The sequence below is a fragment of the Aquarana catesbeiana genome, linkage group LG01, assembly GCF_042186555.1.
Source record: "Aquarana catesbeiana isolate 2022-GZ linkage group LG01, ASM4218655v1, whole genome shotgun sequence".
Taxonomy (NCBI): Eukaryota; Metazoa; Chordata; class Amphibia; order Anura; family Ranidae; genus Aquarana; species Aquarana catesbeiana.
The window spans coordinates 348656665-348679882 of record NC_133324.1 but is presented as its reverse complement, the minus strand read 5'-3'; the positions used below and the strand labels follow the sequence as shown (position 1 = coordinate 348679882).

The 23218-nt window shown below is 41.4% G+C and overlaps 1 protein-coding gene across 1 annotated transcript in view; it reads left to right on the top strand.

The window, feature by feature from the left end:
- Window positions 1-23218, top strand: part of LOC141145559 (uncharacterized) — a 382628-nt gene that overhangs the window by 229269 nt on the left and 130141 nt on the right. The window contains exons 4-6 of the mRNA XM_073632353.1: window positions 16135-16210; window positions 17044-17124; window positions 17439-17519. Coding sequence (XP_073488454.1) covers window positions 16135-16210; window positions 17044-17124; window positions 17439-17519 — 238 coding nt within the window. The remainder of the gene's footprint in view (window positions 1-16134; window positions 16211-17043; window positions 17125-17438; window positions 17520-23218) is intronic.

The window sequence follows — 23218 nt, the reverse complement described above, 5'->3', positions numbered from 1 at the left end:
CTTACACATGTAATTTTGCCATGCTCAGTAGGAGTAGCAGAATGCATTTTTGGGTGTAATTTTAGGTATACCTATGCTGTGTGTTAGAAATATTAATTAACAATTTTGTTTAAAATAACACATTATTATTATTTTCCAAAAACCTGTGGCAAAAAAGGACTTGTTATGCCTATTAAAAGAAACCTTAGGGTGTTTTTGTTCCAAAATGTGGTCACTTTGTTGGTGTCTTCACTGTCCTGGTGCTTCTGGGCCTCCAAAAAATGTGATAGGTCATTAAATTAGATGTGTAATTTATGCCCCTAGAATAGGGTAAACCAACGATCCACTATTAGTGTAGCATCAACATATTCCTCCTCCTCTGAACCAGATGGGAAGCATGGGGGTTCCTCTTTTCAACAAGATATTAAACCAAGTGTGATCCAGTGGGCGTATGCAATGTCAAGAATCATGGTATATGGGAAGTAAAAAAAGAACGCTCATTGCGCAAACTCCATAACCAAGGATGTTTTATTATAACCAAAGGTAAAAGAACTCACATTCAATAAGATGTCATACAGCATTGTAAAGAATGTCTATATCCAACCGCGTCCTGCGTCACCAGTCTCTGGCATCGTCCAACGTTTCGTCATCAACATGCATCTTCAACATCTGCCCCTGAAGACGCATGTTGATGATGAAACGTTGGGCGATGCCAGAGACTGTTGAAGCAGGACGCGGTTGGACAGAGACATGGCGGCCATCTTGGTGGTTAGAAGCGCTGGTCGCTTCACACTGCTGTATGACATCTTATTGAATGTGAGTTCTTTTACCTTTGGTTATAATTAAACATCCTTGGTTATGGAGTTTGCGCAATGAGCGTTCTCTTTTTACTTCCCATATACCACGATTCTTGAGGTTGCATACGCCCACTGGATCACACTTGGTTTAATATCTTGTTGAAAAGAGGAACCCCATGCTTCCCATCTGGTCCAGAGGGGGAGGAATATGTTGATGCTACACTAATAGAGGATCGTTGGTTTACCCTAAGAAGATTGCCTTTACTATCTAATTACAACATAAGTGTATAACCCTTACACTGATGGTAAGGGTCAGTTTGTTTGGGTGATGGTGATGGTGTTCCTATCCCTTTTTGAGGTTTCTTCCATGGTGGATCTCGTCCAATAGAGGGTTTTTGTTTCCTCTTGACGGAGAAGGCCCCGTTTGGCTTCATTTATTTATGCTTTGGGACATTTTCATAATATTTATTATTTGTAAGCGCTGCACCTTCTCTTTATGTTTCTTTAATTGTACCCAGCAATTTTGTGCCAGCTGCTCTTTATTTTATTTTATTTAATGATACACTAAGCGCAACAGATTCTGTTTTTATTTATGCCCCTAGAATGCCTAAAGTTACTCATTGGATTTTGGGCCCCTCTGTGAATTTAGACTTTGTAAAAGTCTTACTCATGGAGTATCCATATACTCAGAAGGAGTTGCAGAGTGTGTTTTGGGGTGTAACTCTAAGTATGCCTATGCTGTATATGAGAAATAACTTGTTAAAAATAAAAACTTTTTGAAAAAAATATTTCTTCATTTTCCAAAAAATTGTTACAAAAACTTCAAAAACCTCACCAAATGCCCTGGACTTTCTACATTCCAAAAAGGGTCATTTTGGAGGTATTTTTACTGTCCTGGCATTTTAGGGCCTCGAGAAATGAGATACACAGTAAGTACATAAGGATTGATCGATTTTCAAATTATATATTTATTTTATCTATATATATAGATGTAGCATCCTGGAGTTTAGTCAGGGTTTCTCCTCAAAATTGACTTACCAGGAATAGTCATCTTGGCTAATTGTTAGCGATCCATTGATTTCTCCCTAGGTTTGGCCTTGTTGCATTTTTCTCTTCTACCACTAGGTGACCGGGTACTTGGTGGTACTAGATACGAGAAAGGCAGCGCAAGGTCAGATTATTAGTATATGGGGTATCTCAGCCAATGGGCAGAGGTTTTCTTGGATGATCTGGGCTCTGTGCCACCTGGACGACTGTCTGGGTGGACATGTGTTATGCTGCCTGGGCAGCTAGGCCGGAAATTTGGGCCTATCCCGGGCACATCTGGCAACTAGGCTGTCTGAGGGCATATCCAGAAGCAAGAGAGTGGCGCAGGGTTGGGATTGCGTCTTGCAGTCCAACCAGAAGTGACGGTTTGGTCGGCCGGAGAACCTGTTGTGGCCAGAGGTAGAAGGGAAGCTGTCGCCACTAATGGGCCAGTCACCTTATTACCAGGGACCACAGTGAGTAACTAAAGCAAGTACTGGAGCAGCAACCGGGGAAACGTCAGTGGGTATCAAGCCAGGGACCCAGCCAGCGGAGGTGATGCTTGCAGAGCAGCCTTGTGTGTCAAGCCAGGGACCAAGCAGGCCAGTGGGGTGAAGCTTGAAAGGTATCTTGAGTGCCAAGCTAGGGACCCAGCAGATTCAGTGTCAGTGAATCATCTAGTCTAGTGAGAGATTGGGAGCTCAGTGGGCTAAAGAACTACAAGAAGTGATTGTAGTGGAAGTGAAAGAACTGTAATGCCGCGTACACACGAGCGGACTTTTTGACCGGACTGGTCCGACGGACTATCCGACGGACTTTCAGCGGACTTCCAACGGACTTTCCCAATGAACGGACTTGCCTACACACGATCACACCAAAGTCTGACAGATTCGTACGACCGGACTAAAATAAGAAAGTTGATAGCCAGTAGCCAATAGCAGCCCTAGCGTCGGTTTGCGTCCATCGGACTAGCATACATAGTTACATAGTTACATAGTAGGTGAGGTTGAAAAAAGACAATCAAGTCCAACCTATGTGCGTGATTATATGTCAGTATTACATTGTATATCCCTGTATGTTGTGGTCATTCAGGTGCTTATCTAATAGTTTCTTGAAACTATCGCTGAGACCACAGCCTGTGGAAGGGAATTCCACATCCTTACCACTCTTACAGTAAAGAACCCTCTACGTAGCCGACCGCCGCACGACTATATACGTCGGCAGAATGGCACGGGCAGGCAAAAGGACGTGTATGTACGTCCTTGCCTGCCCGCGGGTGGGGGGTCCGATCGGACCCCCCCCCGGTGCCTGCGGCGGTCGGCAAATCTTCCCCGGCGATCGGAGGTGAGGGGGAGGCCATCCATTCGTGGCCCCTCCCTCGCGATCGCTCTCAGCCAATGGGATAATTTCCCTGCCTCTGTATTGTACACAGAGGCAGAGGAAATGATGTCATCTCTCCTCGGCTCAGTATTTTCCGTTCCGGGCCGAGGAGAGAAGACTGCAATGTAAGTGCACCAACACACTACACACAGTAGAACATGCCAGGCACACTAAACACCCCGATCCCCCCCCCGATCGCCCCCCGATCCCCCCCCAATCACCCCCCCCCCTGTCACAAACTGACACCAAGCAGGTTTTTTTTTTTTTTTTCTGATTACTGTATTGGTGTCAGTTTGTGACAGTTACAGTGTTAGGGCAGTGAGTGTTAGGCCCCCTGTAGGTCTAGGGTACCCCCCTAACCCCCCCAATAAAGTTTTAACCCCTTGATCACCCCCTGTCACCAGTGTCGCTAAGCGTTCATTTTTCTGATCGCTGTATTAGTGTCGCTGGTGACGCTAGTTAGGGACGTAAATATTTAGGTTCGCTGTCAGCGTTTTATAGCGACAGGGACCCCCATATACTACCTAATAAATGTTTTAACCCCTTGATTGCCCCCTAGTTAACCCTTTCACCACTGATCACTGTATAACCGTTACAGGTGACGCTGGTTAGTTTGTTTATTTTTTATAGTGTCAGGGCACCCGCCGTTTATTACCGAATAAAGATTTAGCCCCCTGATCACCCGACGGTGATATGCGTCGCCCCAGGCAGCGTCAGATTAGCGCCAGTACCGCTAACACCCACGCACGCAGCATACGCCTCCCTTAGTGGTATAGTATCTGTACAGATCAATATCTGATCCGATCAGATCTATACTAGCGTCCCCAGCAGTTTAGGGTTCCCAAAAACACAGTGTTAGCGGGATCAGCCCAGATACCTGCTAGCACCTGCGTTTTGCCCCTCCGCCCGGCCCAGCCCACCCAAGTGCAGTATCGATCGATCACTGTCACTTACAAAACACTAAACGCATAACTGCAGCGTTCGCAGAGTCAGGCCTGATCCCTGCGATCGCTAACAGTTTATTTTGGTAGCGTTTTGGTGAACTGGCAAGCACCAGCCCCAGGCAGCGTCAGGTTAGTGCCAGTAGCGCTAACACCCACGCATGCACCGTACACCTCCCTTAGTGGTATAGTATCTGAACTGATCAATATCTGATCCGATCAGATCTATACTGGCGTCCCCAGCAGTTTAGGGTTCCCAAAAACGCAGTGTCAGCGGGATCAGCCCAGATACCTGCTAGCACCTGCGTTTTGCCCCTCCGCCCGGCCCAGCCCAGCCCACCCAAGTGCAGTATCGATCGATCACTGTCACTTACAAAACACTAAATGCATAACTGCAGCGTTCGCAGAGTCAGGCCTGATCCCTGCGATCGTTAACAGTTTTTTTGGTAGCGTTTTGGTGAACTGGCAAGCGCCAGCGGCCTAGTACACCCCGGTCGTAGTCAAACCAGCACTGCAGTAACACTTGGTGACGTGGCGAGTCCCATAAGTGCAGTTCAAGCTGGTGAGGTGGCAAGCACAAATAGTGTCCCGCTGCCACCAAGAAGACAAACACAGGCCCGTCATGCCCATAGTGCCCTTCCTGCTGCATTCGCCAATCCTAATTGGGAACCCACCACTTCTGCAGCGCCCGTACTTCCCCCATTCTCATCCCCAACCAAATGCAGTCGGCTGCATGAGAGGCATTTTTATGTCCTCCCGAGTACCCCTACCCAACGAACCCCCCCAAAAAAGATGTTGTGTCTGCAGCAAGCGCGGATATAGGCGTGACACCCGCTATTATTGTCCCTCCTGTCCTGACAATCCTGGTCTTTGCATTGGTGAATGTTTTGAACGCTACCATTCACTAGTTGAGTATTAGCGTAGGGTACAGCATTGCACAGACTAGGACACACTTTCACAGGGTCTCCCAAGATGCCATCGCATTTTGAGAGACCCGAACCTGGAACCGGTTACAGTTATAAAAGTTACAGTTACAAAAAAAGTGTAAAAAAAAAAAAAAAAAAAAACACAAACAAAAATATAAAATAAAAAATAATAGTTGTAGTTTTATTGTTCTCTCTCTATTCTCTCTCTCTCTCTCTCTATTCTCTCTATTGTTCTGCTCTTTTTTACTGTATTCTATTCTGCAATGTTTTATTGTTATTATGTTTTATCATGTTTGCTTTTCAGGTCTGCAATTTTTTATACTTTACCGTTTACTGTGCTTTATTGTTAACCATATTTTTGTCTTCAGGTACAGCATTCACGACTTTGAGTGGTTATACCAGAATGATGCCTGCAGGTTTAGGTATCATCTTGGTATCATTCTTTTCAGCCAGCGGTCGGCTTTCATGTAAAAGCAATCCTAGCTGCTAATTAGCCTCTAGACTGCTTTTACAAGCAGTGGGAGAGAATGCCCCCCCCCCCACCGTCTTCCGTGTTTTTCTCTGGCTCTCCTGTCTCAACAGGGAACCTGAGAATGCAGCCGGTGATTCAGCCAGCTGACCATAGAGCTGATCAGAGACCAGAGTGGCTCCAAACATCTCTATGGCCTAAGAAACCGGAAGCTACGAGCATTTTATGACTTAGATTTCGCCGGATGTAAATAGCGCCATTGGGAAATTGGGAAAGTATTTTATCATACCGATCTTGGTGTGGTCAGATGCTTTGAGGGCAGAGGAGAAATCTAGGGTCTAATAGACCCCAATTTTTTCAAAAAAGAGTACCTGTCACTACCTATTGCTATCATAGGGGATATTTACATTCCCTGAGATAACAATAAAAATGATTAAAAAAAAAAAAAAAATGAAAGGAACAGTTTTAAAATAAGATAAAAAAGCAAAAAAATAATAAAGAAAAAAAAAAAAAAAAAAAAAAAGCACCCCTGTCCCCCCTGCTCTCGCGCTAAGGCGAACGCAAGCGTCGGTCTGGCGTCAAATGTAAACAGCAATTGCACCATGCATGTGAGGTATCACCGCGATGGTCAGATCGAGGGCAGTAATTTTAGCAGTAGACCTCCTCTGTAAATCTAAAGTGGTAACCTGTAAAGGCTTTTAAAAATGTATTTATTTTGTTGTCACTGCACGTTTGTGCGCAATTGTAAAGCATGTCATGTTTGGTATCCATGTACTCGGCCTAAGATCATCTTTTTTATTTCATCAAACATTTGGGCAATATAGTGTGTTTTAGTGCATTAAAATGTAAAAAAGTGTGTTTTTTCCCCAAAAAATGCGTTTGAAAAATCGCTGCGCAAATACTGTGTGAAAAAAAAAAATAAAACACCCATCATTTTAATCTGTAGGGCATTTGCTTTAAAAAAATATATAATGTGTGGGGGTTCAAAGTAATTTTCTTGCAAAAAAAAATAATTTTTTCATGTAATCAAAAAGTGTCAGAAAGGGCTTTGTCTTCAAGTGGTTAGAAGAGTGGGTGATGTGTGACATAAGCTTCTAAATGTTGTGCATAAAATGCCAGGACAGTTCAAACCCCCCCCAAATGACCCCATTTTGGAAAGTAGACACCCCAAGCTATTTGCTGAGAGGCATGTCGAGTCCATGGAATATTTTATATTGTGACACAAGTTGCGGGAAAGAGACAAATTATTATATTTTTTTTTTTTTTTTTTGCACAAAGTTGTCACTAAATTATATATTGCTCAAACATGCCATGGGAATATGTGAAATTACACCCCAAAATACATTCTGTTGCTTCTCCTGAGTACGGGGATACCACATGTGTGAGACTTTTTGGGAGCCTAGCCACGTATGGGACCCCGAAAACCAAGCACCGCCTTCAGGCTTTCTAAGGGCGTAAATTTTTGATTTCACTCTTCACTGCCTATCACAGTCTCGGAGGCCATGGAATGCCCAGGTGGCACAAACCCCCCCCAAATGACCCCATTTTGGAAAGTAGACACCCCAAGCTATTTGCTGAGAGGTATAGTGAGTATTTTGCAGACCTCACTTTTTGTCACAAAGTTTTGAAAATTAAAAAAAGAAAAAAAAATTTTTTTTTTTGTCTTTCTTCATTTTCAAAAACAAATGAGAGCTGCAAAATACTCACCATGCCTCTCAGCAAATAGCTTAGGGTGTCTACTTTCCAAAATGGGGTCATTTGGGGGGGGTTTGTGCCACCTGGGCATTCCATGGCCTCCGAAACTGTGATAGGCAGTGAAGAGTGAAATCAAAAATGTACACCCTTAGAAATCCTGAAGGCGGTGATTGGTTTTCGGGGTCCCGTACGCGGCTAGGCTCCTAAAAAGTCCCACACATGTGGTATCCCCGTACTCAAGAGAAGCAGCAGAATGTATTTTGGGGTGCAATTCCACATATGCCCATGACCTGTGTGAGCAATATATCATTTAGTGACAACTTTGTGCAAAAAAAAAAAAAATAAATAAATAAATTGTCACTTTCCCGCAACTTGTGTCAAAATATAAAATATTCCATGGACTCAACATGCCTCTCAGCAAATAGCTTGGGGTGTCTACTTTCCAAAATGGGGTCATTTGGGGGGGGTTTGTGCCATCTGGGCATTTTATGGCCTTCAAAACTGTGATAGGTAGTGAGGAGTAAAATCAAAAATGTACGCCCTTAGAAATCCTGAAGGCAGTGATTGGTTTTCGGGGCCCCGTATGCGGCTAGGCTCCCAAAAAGTCCCACACATGTGGTATCCCCATACTCAGGAGAAGCAGCTAAATGTATTTTGGGGTGCAATTCCACATATGCCCATGGCCTGTGTGAGCAATATATCATTTAGTGACAACTTTTTGTAATTTTTTTTTTTTTTTTTTTTTCATTATTCAATCACTTGGGACAAAAAAAATGAATATTCAATGGGCTCAACATGCCTCTCAGCAATTTCCTTGGGGTGTCTACTTTCCAAAATGGGGTCATTTGTGGGGGTTTTGTACTGCCCTGTCATTTTAGCACCTCAAGAAATGACATAGGCAGTCATAAATTAAAGACTGTGTAAATTCCAGAAAATGTACCCTAGTTTGTAGGTGCTATAACTTTTGCGCAAACCAATAAATATACACTTATTGACATTTTTTTTACCAAAGACATGTGGCCAAATACATTTTGGCCTAAATGTATGACTAAAATTGAGTTTATTGGATTTTTTTTAGAACAAAAAGTAGAAAATATCATTTTTTTTCAAAATTTTCGGTCTTTTTCCGTGTATAGCGCAAAAAATAAAAACGGCAGAGGTGATCAAATACCATCAAAAGAAAGCTCTATTTGTGGGAAGAAAAGGACGCAAATTTCGTTTGGTTACAGCATTGCATGACCGCGCAATTAGCAGTTAAAGCGACGCAGTGCCAAATTGTAAAAAGTGCTCTGGTCAGGAAGGGGGTAAATCCTTCCGGGGCTGAAGTGGTTAAGGTTAAACCTCTTTTCTTCTAATTTTAATGAGTGGCCACGAGTCTTGTTAAACTCTCTTCTGCGAAAAAGTTTTATTCCTATTGTGGGGGTCTCCAGTACGGTATTTGTATATTGAAATCATATCCCCTCTCAAGCAACTCTTCTCCAGAGAGAATAAGTTCAGTGCTCGCAACATTTCCTCATAACTAATATCCTCCAGACCCTTTATTAGCTTTTTTGCCCTTCTTTGTACTCGCTCCAATTCCAGTACATCCTTCCTGAGGACTGGTGCCCAGAACTGGACAGCATACGCTACGTGCGACCGGACCTTGTAGAGCGGGAGAATTATCGTTTTATCTCTGGAGTTGATCCCCTTTTTAATGCATGCCAATATTCTGTTTGCTTTGTTAGCAGGAGCTTGGCATTGCATGCCATTGCTGAGCCTATCATCTACTAGGACCCCCAGGTCCTTTTCCATCCTAGATTCCCCCAGAGTTCTCCCCCCAGTGTATAAATTGCATTCATATTTTTGCCACCCAAATGCATTATTTTACATTTTTCTACATTGAACCTCATTTACCATGTAGTTGCCCACCCCATTAATTTGTTCAGATCTTTTTGCAAGGTTTCCACATCCTGCGGAGAAGTTATTGCCCCGCTTAGCTTAGTATCGTCTGCAAATACAGAGATTGAACTGTTTACCCCATCCTCCAGGTCGTTTATGAACAAATTAAACAGGATTGGTACCAGCATAGAACCCTGGGGGATCCCACTACCCACCCCTGACTATTCCGAGTACTCCCCATTTATCACCACCCTCTTAACTCGCCCTTGTAGCCAGTTTTCAATCCATGTACTCACCCTATGGTCCATGCCAACGGACCTTATTTTGTACAGTAAACATTTATGGGGAACTGTGTCAAATGCTTTTGCAAAATCCAGTTACACCACGTCTACGGGCCTTCCTTTATCTAGCTGGCAACTCACCTCCTCACAGAAGGTTAGTAGATTGGTTTGGCAAGAACGATTCTTCATGAATCCATGCTGATTACTGCTAATGATACCGTTCTCATTACTAAAATCTTGTATATAGTCCCTTATTATCCCCTCCAAGAGTTTACATACTATTGACGTTAGGCTAACTGGTCTGTAATTCCCAGGGATGTATTTTGGGCCCATTTTAAATATTGGTGCTACATTGGCTTTTCTCCAATCAGCTGGTACCATTCCAGTCAGTAGGCTATCTGTAAAAATTAGGAACAATGGTCTAGCAAACACTTGACTGAGTACCCTCAGGTGCAAGCCATCTGGTCCCGGTGATTTATTAATGTTACGTTTCTCAAGTCTAATTTTAATTCTGTCCTCTGTTAACCATGGAGGTGCTTCCTGCGATGTGTCATGAGGATAAACACTGCAGTTTTGGTTACTGAAGCCCCCGATTCCCTTGTGAAGACTGAGGAGAAGAATAAATTCAATACCTTCGCCATCTCCCCATCCTTTGTAACCAGATGTCCTTCCTCATTCTTTATGGGGCCAATATGGTCTGTCCTACCTTTTTTACTGTTTACATACTTAAAGAATTTCTTTTTTCTTTGCTCTCCTCCGCTATGTGTCTTTCATGTTCTATTTTAGCCATCCTTATTGCACCCTTACATTTCTTGTTGCATTCTTTATAAAGTCTGAATGCTGATGATCCCTCAACCTTGTATTTTTTGAAGGCCTTCGCCTTTGCTTTTATATGCATTTATACATTGGAGTTAAGCCATTCAGGACTTTTGTTCACTCTTTTAAATTTATTACCCAATGGGATGCATTGGCTAATGTCCTTATTTAATATGCTCTTAAAGCAAACCCATCTCTCCTCCGTGTTCTTTGTTCCTAAGATTTTATCCCAGTTTATGCCTTCTAGCAAGGTTCGTAGTTTAGGGAAGTTGGCTCTTTTGAAATTCAGTGTCTTTGTATTCCCTTTATGTTTCCTATTTGTGTGATTTATACTGAAACTAATTGATCTGTGGTCGCTGTTACCTAAATTGCCCCGTAATTCCACATCCGTGATCAGGTCTGTATTGTTGGTAATCAATAGATCCAGTAATGCTTTATTTCTAGTTGGTGCATCTACCATCTGACCCATAAAATTGTCCTGCAAAACATTAAGGAACTGGCGAGCCTTAGATGAATGCACGGTTTCCTACGCCCAGTCTATGTCTGGATAATTAAAATCCCCCAGATAACACTTCCCATCCTTGCTGCTAATCCAAATTGCGATAGGAGATCTGTCTCCACTTCCTCCCTCAGGTTAGGGAGCCTATAGCATACTCCCAGTATTATTTTCCCTGTAGCTTCATCCCTTTGGAGCTCTACCCAAAGGGATTCCACCTCCTCCCTAGCTCCCTTAGTGATGTTATCTCTCACATTCACTTGTACATTATTCTTGATATATAGGCATACCCTCCCCCTTTTTTACCCTCTCTATGCTTGTGATAAAGGGTATACCCTTGAATGTTTGCCAGCCAATCATGAGAGCTGTTGAACCAGGTCTCTGAAATTCCCACAAAATCCAAATCCTCCTTGTACAACAGTATCTCTAGTTCAAGCATCTTGTCCGCCAGGCTCCTGGCATTGGTGAACATGCCACGTAGTTTAGACCGGTCGCATATTATCCTCGTATTGGGTGTTCCGAGATTGCAACTAGGACTTGCAACTATACTTACCTTGGGTTATTGTGCTTTGGTCAACCTACCACTAATGCCCCCAATACTGCCCTCTGGAATATGTTCCACGCTGACTATCTGTACCTCTGGACCCTCCCCCCATCACCTAGTTTAAAAACCCCTCTAACTTTTTGGCCATCTTCATTCCCAGCTGATCTGCACCCTCCTCGTTTAGGTGCAGTCCGTCCCTTCTATAGTACCGGTTATCGACTGAGAAGTCGGCCCAGTCCTCCAGGAACCCAAACCCCTCCTTACTACACCAGCTCTTCAGCCACTTGTTTACTTCCCTAATCTCCCTCTGCCTTTCTGGTGTGGCTCGATGTACTGGTAGTATTCCTGAGAATACTACCTTGGAGGTCCTTTTCCTCAATTTAGCTCCTAAGTCCCTAAAATCCTTCTTTAGGACACTCCATCTGCCTCTGACTTTGTCATTGGTGCCAACGTGCACCATGACAGCCGGGTCTTCCCCAGCCCCTCCCAGTAATCTGTCCACCAGATCCGTGATGTGCCGAGCACCCGGTAGACAACATACTGTTCGGCACTTCAGGTCTTTGTTACAGATTGCCCTCTCTGTCCTTCTAAGAATTGAGTACCCTACCCCCAGAATCTGTCTTTCCTTTACCTTCGCTTCCCCCCTCACTCTCACTGGAAGAGTTCTTCCCCTGGCAGCTAGGAGAGTCCCTCAGCTCCAGCAGTGCTGGTCCCTGACTGTTTTCACCAATGTCACTCAATGGAGTGTACTTATTGGGATGCTCCAGCCCTCGATCGGCCTCCCTGGCACTTCCCCCTCTACACCTCCTGACTGTCACCTATCTACTCTTTGCTAGTGCCTGCACCTCTTTGTCTCCACCCACCTCTGTGCTGGCCCCTGCCGACACCTGCTGTGTATGTTCCTGGCTCTCCCTTAGTATGGAGGGACTTCTCAGTGCTGACAGTTGCTTCCCCAGATTCAGAACCTGGGCTGCCAGGGAAACAATGCGCTTACATTTTGCACAGCAGTATTCACCCTCGATCGGATGATCAAGGAATGCATACATGCCGCAAGATGTACAAAGAGTCGCCTCTCCACACCCGCCGGGCATCGTACCTATTAAATTTAATGAGGATACAGTCGAGCGGACTTTTTGATAGGAACTGGGTCCTTTGTAAACATGTTCCAAATCTAAAGTCCGTCAGATTTTCGACTGAAAAAGTCCACTGCAGGTCCGATGAAGCCAACACACGGTTGAATTGTCCGTTGGACTCGGTCCGTTGGACAAGTCCGGTCAAAAAGTCTGCTCATGTGTATGCAGCATTACGCTTTGTTAGGAACTGTTAAAAACTGTTGCCATAGGAGACAGCATTCCTGCACATTCAGATGTAGCGTCTTGCTGGATGCCTTTCCCTGCATGGCTGTCCTCCTATTGAAGTCTCTGAGTCTGCCAATTAATCTTGCAATTACCTAAGGGTGTCCTGGCCCTAACCCTTTCTCCCAAAGTTCTATTAAGAGAAATAAGAATCTCTTTTGCATTCAAAAAGTGTCTGGCGCTCTATAACTTGCACCCACTATGCCTCACAACCCACCATATTTAGAAGGGCGTCAGCTATCTCTGGCCCTGAGGGTTCTCATTAGACCAAAGGAGGCCTGGGACCTTGCTAAACATTATTTATAAATATATATATATATATATATATATATATATATATATATATATATACATACACATACAGTAGCTGACAAAAGTGAGTACACCCTCAAACCTCAAATTTGTAAATATTTTATTATATCTTTTCATGTGACAACACTGAAGAAATGATACTTTGCTACCATGTAAAGTAGTGAGTGTACAGCTTGTATAACAGTGTAAATTTGCTGTCCCCTCAAAATAACTCAACACACAGCCATTAATGTCTAAACCGCTGGCAACAAAAGTGAGTACACCCCTAAGTGAAAATGTCCAAATTGGGCCCAGTTAGCCATTTTCCCTCCTCGGTGTCATGTGACTCGTTAGTGTTACAAGGTCTCAGATGTGAATGGAGAGCAGGTGTGTTACATTTGGTGTTATCACTCTCACTCTCTCATATTGGTCACTGGAAGTTCAACATGGCACCTCATGGCAAAGAACTCTCTGAGGATCTGACAAAAGAATTGTTGCTCTACATAAAGATGCCTAGGCTATAAGAAGATGAAAAAAGTGGAGAATTCCCCATGGGTTTTTTTTTTAGCAGCAAATATAAATCAGAAAGAATTTTCATAAAAAATATAAATTTTATTATCAAAGGACATTTGGACATAAATGGTACAAAAGTTAAAATATGAGCTCCGGTGTACACAATGCGAGACAATTTGGATTTTTAGGAGGAAAATCAAACAGTTGACAATATCATATAAATTGATTTTAAAAAGTATATATCCGAAGATGTTAACCTACAGTATTTTGGTTTTGGTTATACAGTCCGAAGTTAGGAAATGCCCCAATGCATTTCGACCTTTAAGGTTATGGTCTTCTTCAGGGGGTTCTTACATTTCTATGAATACATCAGAAAAACCCAAATTTCAATATTATATAATATGATGTACAGTCACATTTCTTATGCATTATCATATGTTAGACTTGGTAATCACACTATATTTACCCTTTCCACCAACTAGGCTTGCTTATCCGGTGACTTCTCTTTATGAAAAAACACAGAAGAAACAGAAGATTCCCCCACTAATGGTCCCGGATACTGCTGGGGAGCCGTCCCTGCCTCCACCCCAAAAAAGGGGCAACCCCGGCCTGTAGGGCTTACAAGTAGTCACAGATTGGTATGTCCCCACCACACAAAAAACGATAGGAAAAAAGGTGGGACCAAGGCACCTGAAAGTTATTATAATTATAACAATTAATATGCTGTATATATATTGAATTGTATTAATATTATAATATGGATTAAAGAGGATTACTGTGCGGAGGAAAAATGAGGAACGGACATTTTTAGTTATTTCAAATAAGGGAAAATCTTAGACTATGAGAGATTCCCTGTATGTACTAGCATAAATACATGATTCCCTAAATATATTGATTTTTTTAAACAGATTTACATGTAGTAAGTATTATATTAAACTCAATCTCCATTTGGGCTCCAATAAAATCATTTGTGCCCAACGAGACTGATCACTGAAAATAGTGATGAGTAAAATTAGGCGATGGAGTAACTGAAGTGCAAGGTGACTAAATAGTTAAAGCAGGGGTGCTTGTAATGTATGTCACCCCTTTTCCTGTTACAATGCAAAACTTAAAAAGTGATGTACTTTAAATTTTATACATATCCAGAAATGTAATTCGGTAAAAAAATTAGAAGCATGCTATAAACATGTGTGATGAAAAAACATGCATGAATAGATAAAAACAAACAAAAACAAACACCAAAATGTGCACTGATAATGTGAATAGATTAAATGTGGATTTGATGAGTATATGTGTAAGGTGAACTAGGAGTGAGTGCTATAGTGTAGTTTAAAGTGCAAAAAAAAATAAATAACATAGTCTCACAGCAAGTGTCAAAAAGACTGCCGGAGATGATGCGTGCTATTAATGTAAAAGTGAAATCAATAACAAGCAGTGATAAATACCTGATTTTTATATAAAAGTCGTTAGACCACTGTGGTATCCATAGAGAAATGCATAGTGTCTAATTATTAAAGTCAACAGCATATAGCTGTTGACTCTAAATGAGGAAAGACGTAAGATGTATTATTCAGCAAATAGATTAACAATGATGCAGTATAACCATCTATTGCTGTGCGTTCTTACCCGATAGTCTGGGAGTACATGTCACTATGCTCACGTCAGGGATCAGCTGAGGAACCCCAACAGAGAGCACCTCTTGATATACCCATGTAAGTGAATGAATAATCGATGACAGGTGCGGGTAGTTCATCCCAAATACATGCGCGTGACGATTTCCTACGCAATGCGTACATACAGGGAATCTCTCATAGTCTGAGATTTTCCTTTAAAAAGTCAAGTGAAGTCTCCTGAAAAGCGAGCCCATTTGGTGGAAAGGGTAAAATTAGTGTGATTTCAAAGTCTAACATATGATAATGCATAAGAAATGTGACTGTACATCATATAATATAATACTCAAATTTGGGTTTTTCTGATGTATTCATAGAAATGTAAGAACCCCCTGAAGAAGACCATAACCTTAAAGGTCAAAATGCATTGGGACATTTCCTAACATCGGACAGTATAACCACAACCAAAATACTGTGGGTTAACATCTTCGGATGTATACTTTTTTAAAATCAATTTATATGATATTGTCAACTGTTTGATTTTCCTCCCAAAAATCCAAATTGTCTCACATTGTGTATACTGGAGCTCATATTTTAACTTTTGTACCATTTATGTCCAAATGTCCTTTGAGAATAAATTTGATATTTTTTACGAAAATTCTTTCTGACTTATATTTGCTGATAAAAAACCCCATGGAGAATTCTCCACTTTTTTCAAATATTTATATCGGGGTGTGCAGCCCTATCAGACTCCCCATATGTGTCATTCAATGCTATAGGCTATAAGAAGATTGCCAAGACCCTGAAACTGAGCTGCAGCATGGTGGCCAAGACCATACAGCGGTTTAACAGGACAGGTTCCACTCAGAACAGGTCTCGCCATGGTCGACCAAAGAAGTTGAGTGCACGTGCTCAGCGTCATATCCAGAGGTTGTTTTTGTAAATAGACATATGAGTGCTGCCAACATTCCTGCAGAGGTTGAAGGGGTGGGTCAGCCTGTCAGTACTAGAAATGGCTATATGATATTTTCTGTTAGTTTTAATGTGCTAAGGAGAGTGCACAAATGGATATGTAAATAATTCTGTGTTTACTATTGTCATTGAGGGCCATTTTGAACTCCATTTTTCTAATTCCAGATGATGCTTTTAGAATCATCTTCTTCCCCTAATAGAAGTTATCAAGTACTGGTGAACTGCCTAACATCTATGCCTGGTAAGAAAAGGGTTCCAAGAAAATCTAGATTGTGGAAACCAATATAGGCTGTGGTGAAGCACACCAAAATATTAGCAAGAAGCAGACTACCCCATTTTCACAATTTTTACATGTATGCCAAAAATAAATAAATAAAAGGAGTAAAAGGAAAAGAAAAAAAACACTTTGTAGAGCATGTTCCTTAAAAGAGTATTCCTGGTTTCCTAGTACTTTAAATTATTTGTCTGAGCCAGCTTGGACCAATATAATTAATTGCATGTTGAAAGCCTGCTGCTTAGGTTGTAATATATACTCTAGCATGTGCTACACAGTAAGTGATGCTGTGTTTCCAGTAGCAGTAGCAGCAACTTCCCCTCTACTGCTGCTTGCAGAATGAATCGCCCATACCGCATCTCCAACATTTAGGGGAAGTCTTGTACTTTTATCAATAAATACAGAGCTTCCTCTCATTGGCTGTGGTGGAGATGCCAATGGGTGATATCACAATCTCTACATCAATCAATCAGAAGAAAAAAATATAAGGCTTCTCCTAAATTATGGAGATACGGCACAGGCAACTCTCTCTCTATATCCAAGCCAGGCCCAAACAAAATATGTCAAAATTTGAGGCAAATTTTTCCAAAGACAAAATTATTAATTTCACTGCAAAATCGATTTTGCTGAAATCACTCTACTTATTTGTGTTGTCACAGAGAGCTGCAAAAAAAAAGGGGAAACATTTTCAGCCCAGTTGGGCTTCCATGTAATGCTGGGAATACAAGCTTGTTGGTGGCAAAAAAAATTAGTTTGTGTGTGTTTTATTCAGACAAATGCTTTTTCGTCCACACATTCAGAATCTGAAGAATGTGAAATAGCCTACACCTCCCACACTGTGCTGCGGCAGATCAGTAGCAGCTCCTCATCAAGCAGTGCCAGTGAGTAAAACCTTCACTCTATTCCACTATCTCTTCAGATAAAAGAAATCTTGCTAAAATCACTTGACTTATTTCTACTTGGGAAATCAATATTTCAGTATTTTTTGAATAGACTTCTCTATAACATTAAAGGGGCATTGAACTCAATGAGCTGTGTGGTCACAGAGGGCTGCAAACAAAATGAGGAAACATTTGTAGGCCAGTTGGATGTCCATGAAATCATGGGGATGTAAGCTTGTTGGTGGTAATAAATTAGTTTGTGTGTTGTTTAATGCAGACAAATACCATTTTTCATCCTGTTTCATCATGTTCAGATTCTGAAGAGAGTGAAATAGCCTACACCTCCCAGACCGTGCTACTGCAGATCAGTAGCAGCTCCTCTTCAAGCAGTGCTGGTGAGTAAAACCTTCACTCTATTCCACTTTTTTTTTCTTTCAGCTGGAAAAGGCAGAAGATTAATATAAAATGGTGACATATTTGTGTGCAACAGTGGGCATCATTTTTCTAAAATAGAGCACACCTGCATTGCCCTTAGCAGTAGGCTAGAGAGAAAAAAGAAATATCTCAAATTTTTCTAAGTGCAAAGCAGATATTTTGACCAGATTTGTGTAATTTGTTAACTTAATGGCTCAATTCATTAAAAAGTGATATTTCAATTCAAGCTGTTAAAACTGATTCAGTCCCTGATTTTTATTTGTGTTGGCTATAACCATTTTGGCGAGGGGTTATATTCATTTTATATTCATTTATCATAAAAGAACATTAAGGTTATACATTCTTTTATATACGTTGTAACGAGCCCCTGCTCGCTCGGTTCCACTCTCCCGACACTCCTCTGTGGCTATGGAATCAGATTGCAGATCGCAACGTCTGATGGTGCGGTCATCTGTTGCTCCGGGAATCGAACTACAGCTATGTGTCGTTCCAAACCAGTTGTGATGGCTCAGAACAAACACCAGGCAGGCTGTTTGTAAGTTCAAACAGGAATCTCACTTTTATTGATGCACACAACACACTTTTATACACAGCAGTTTGAACACCCCGCCCCCAACAACCACTTTCCTATTGTATGTGTGTGATGGAAAAATCTGGACAGCCGCACTCCGGATTGGAAAAGTGAAAAATAAAATCCTCTTTATTGAAAAAGTAATAACATGATTAAAATCCGTACATGGCTTTGTTGGGATAATGCAGCATAACCGCTAACGCGTTTCACGCTCCCATAGAGCGCTTACTCATAGCTGGTTTGTACAAAAGTGATCACGACTTTTATACACATAATTTGTCTACCACATGACTACATATTGATTATCTGATTCTAAACAGCTGGTCGTTAGTCTGTGTGGGATTTTTTTGGCATAGATGTGATTGGATGTGCATCCTATAGTGAAATCACTAATGAAGACATGAATATATAAATGAAATGTGTTCATGTTGACAAATGTCAACATATATGAATGATAAAAAATTCTTTTCAAGGTTTTCGAAAAAACATATTTGTTATTTTCCAAAATCACAAGAATGAGATAGGTGCTGGAATTTGATGTTCAAACGTATAAATTATCATACGGATAGGCGCAAGTATGGGCAAACTATGTGAACTGGTGGCTGCGGTATAATGTAAATGGTGTATAGAGTGAAAATTGGGTCTATATGCATGTGGTAAAAAGATGTGCATCCAACACCACTAGCGGTGTCAAAAAAAAAAAAAAAAAAAAAAACTGAATATGTGTGTATGGTGCATAAATATATATAAAAAATATATAAAAGATTAAACCACATAAAGGTAAAAATATAAATAGTAATAAAAAATAATAATAAAAAGCAATTCTTTATATATGTGTATATGTACAGTGATTTCAGCTTTCAAAAAACGTGATAACGTATGTGAATTGGAAGCTGGACAGAAAACTAGCGTCCTGTCACAATGATGCGTCCAATAATCTCCTGATTTGCAGGAGTCTATGTGTAAATAAGTGCTTTTGCTTTAATTCCTACATGTGTGAATTTTAATCTTTGCAGCATATAAAAGATTATGAAACTTATCACTCACTGATAACCCCGCCACTCCAGTTTCACAAAAGTGCTCATTTAAAACCTTGCATCATTCCGTATGGGATGCATTCATCCCAATCAAGCAACAACATTAATGTCGCTGAACGTCTTTCTTTGAAGCAATCACATCTCTCGATGAATTGTCTTCAAGTGTATGGGCAGAACTATATGAGGTGGATAAAAATGGGACAAAATACAGTGTTTGCGCACCTGTCACTATTCTTTTATGCATAGTATAGTATTGGCAGTGACCATATGACAGGTTCATCCAATATATATGTTTATATCAATGGATAAGTTACAATCTCACTCAACCAATTATTATGTGAAATAAACAACTGATCTACCCCTTTGAAGACCACAGCTCTTAAATCAACTCAAAACACATGAGAACTTTGCAGAGAAAGTAATAAACCATGTACACATATGGTGAAAAACATTTGTACAAACATTTGTGCAAAGTTAGTGTTATGGTCTACCTACAGCTACCATCAAACAATAATGTCTAATTAGAGACGAGATTCAAGTGACAGTGAATGCGAAAGATATAGTAAATTGTTTCTTTTTTAATGAAAGCATATATGCATATCACTAGTCATTTGCTCGTATGAGTGGGGGGATGTGTGGCCCAATAAAATGGATCGATTACTGGGGATATGTGTAAACTCAAAACACATGAGAATTCAATCAAGCAACAACATTAACGTTGCTGAACGTCTTTCTTTGAAGCAATCACATCTCTCGATGAATTGTCTTCAAGTGTATGGGCAAAACTATATGAAATGGATAAAAATGGGACAAAATACAATGTTTGCGCACCTGTCACTATTCTTTTATGCATAGTATAGTATTGGCAGTGACCATATGACAGGTTCATCCAATTTATGTGTTTATATTAATGGATAAGTTACAATCTCACTCAACCAATTGTTATGTAAAAATAAACAACTGATCTACCCCTTTAAAGCGGTTGTAAAGGTGTTTTTTTTTTTTTTTTAAAATAACAAACATGTTATACTTACCTTCACTGTGCAGCTCGTTCTGCACAGAGTGGCCCCGAACCTGGTCTTCTGGGGTCCCTCGGCGGCTGTTTCAGCTCCTCCCCGCAAGCATTCACCACCTTCATGCGAGCTCCCTCGCACGGTGGTGAGTGCTTGCGGGCGCGCTCCCGTGATACAGCCGGCGGCTATAGCCGCTCGCTGTATCACTCGGCCCCGCCCCCCGGCGCGTCGCGTCATCGGATGTGATTGACAGCAGCGCGAGCCAATGGCTGCGCTGCTTTCAATCCATCCACTGCAGCCAATCAGCGGCCAGGGTGAGCGGAGGAACAGATGTCGGGAACGCGAAGCTGACTTTCGAGGCGTCAGGTAAGTAAAACGGGGGGCCTGGGGGCGGCGGTTCTGTCAGAAGTTTTTTCACCTTAATGCATAGAATGCATTAAGGTGAAAAAATTTTTACCTTTACAACCCCTTTAAAGACCACAGCTCTTCAATCAACTCAAAACACATGAGAACTTTGCAAAGAAAGTAATGAACCATGTATACATGTGGTGAAAAACATTTGTGCAAAGTTAGTGTTATGGTCTACCTACAGTTACCATCAAACAATAATGTCTAATTAGAAACGAGATTCAAGTGACAGTAAATGCGAAAGATATAGTAAATTGTTTCTTTTTTGCTGAAAGCATATATGCATATCACTAGTCATTTGCTCGTATGAGTGGGAGGATGTGTGGCCCAATAAAATGGATCGATTACTGGGGATATGTGTAAAAGAGGAACTCATATATTAATATGTGTCCCTATATGTTTTTTTTGCTCCATCATCCACCAAAAGAATGTGGATATGTGATCAAGGAAAGAGTTGGGAGGAAGGGTTACAGATGTATTACTCGGGGATATAGCTTCAATGTTGTTTTATTCATAGAAATGTGAAACGTCCCACTCAAAGTTTAACCCCCGTGGGATCCTGGTGTCCAACGAGAATATCCAAAGGACTTCTCGTTTGCACAGTAACTGGAATCTGTCACCTCCTCTCACTGGTGTGATGATTTTCTCAATGCCCTGAATAGTTAAACTGGAAGTGTCTTTGTGGTGTGTGTAAACCCAGTGCTTTGATACATTGGTTAAGATCTCCTTCTCAATATTGTACAGGTGATCATGTAACCTGTCTCTGAGACGCCGTATTGTGCGTCCAACATATTGTACCTGGCAACTGGTGCATGTAATAACATATACCACAAATTTGGTGTTACAATTAATAAACACGGGGATCGAGAATTCTTTTTGATTGCTGCATGATTTTATGAGTTGACCCGTTTTAATGTACCTGCAGTAATTACAGGTTTTTATTCCACACTTGAAATTGCCTGTGAAGTTGAGCCACTTGGATTTTATTCGGTTGGTTGAGAACAAACTGGGAGACAATGAGCGTCCCAATGTGGGTGCTCTGCGGGATACAACCTTGATCCCTTTAGAAAGGATGTTGTTATATATTGGGTCATTATACAAAACAGGAAGGTGTTTCATGATAATTTTCTTGATTGTATTAAATTCAGAGCTATATGGAGTAGAAAATACTGGGATTCTAGGGGACATGTCCCTTCTCTGTTGAATGTTTTTAGCTGGTTTTTTCTTTACAAGTGAAGGTCTTGGGATAGATCTTACTGTGTTGAGTGCTTTTTGTACTGATGTTTCTTTATAGCCTCGAGCTTTAAACCTGCTTGCCATGCTTTTGGCTTCAGCCTCAAAAGTATCAGGAGAGCTACATATGCGCTTTAACCTTAAAAACTGGCTATATGGAATGCCTCTGATGGTGTGTTTAGGGTGTGCAGAGTCAGCTCTAAGTAGAGTGTTGCCACTGAGAGGTTTTCTGTACAGACTGGATTGAATCGCATCACCGGACCCCGCCAGTTGCACATCAAGGAATTCTATGGATCTGGATTGCAGATTTCCCGTAAATTTTAAATTTAATGGATTGTCATTGAAATATGCCAGCCAGATATCCAAATTAGCTTCTCTGATGTAATAAATAACAGGTCGTCTATAAAGCGACAGAAAAAGACCGTATCTTTATGGCGGGGACTATTTGGTCCAAAGATGCGGGACCTCTCCCACCAGCCCATATAAATATTGGCCAGTGAGGGGGAAAATTTGGCTCCCATAGAGGCCCCGCATTTCTGGAGAAAATAGTCCCCGTCAAACATAAAAAAATTGTGTGTTAAAAGATACTCCAGGGCTTGTACAATGAACTCTTGTAAAATCAAAGAGAGTTTGCCTGTTTTTCTAAGAAAATAAGTGACTGCCTGGATCCCCAGATGATGTGGGATACTAGAGTATAAACTAGATACATCACAGCTGATCCATCTATAATTATCTTCCCATTTAATGTCTTGTAGTTTGTTCAATAAATCGTTTGTATCTTTTATGTAACCAGGGAGACTAGTGGCTATTGGCTGTAAATGAGAGTCTACCCACTCTCCTAAGCGTTCATTTAAAGAGCCTATCCCCGCCACTATAGGTCGACCTGTGAGGGGATTTAACCCCTTATGTATCTTTGGTAAGTGATGGAATATTGGTGTTATGGGGCATTCTGGAATAAGAAATTCTTTCTCCCTAGGAGTGAATATACCCATATGTATGGCCCTATTTATGAGTGTGGAGAGCGTGTTTTTGAAAGCAATAGTAGGGTTGGAGGATAATTTCTGGTATGTGTGTATGTCAGATAGTTGACGCAGAGCTTCTTTTTTGTAGACTTCTAAATCTAAAACCGCCACCATACCCCCCTTATCTGCGTTTCTGATGACAATCTGATCGTCCGCGGAGAGCATCTTAAAGGCTTGTCTCTCCTTGACGGACAGATTGTCCTGTGTAAATTTCTTTCTGCTGCAGCTGTGAGCCAGGTGTACCAAGTCCCCCTCTACTAGTTTTTGGAATGCGTCAAGATTCTACCCCTGGAGATTTCAATGTGAACATCTGTGGGATTTAGAGGACAAGGATCTGACTCATGTGCCAAATCGGTTAGATCCTGTAGAGCACAG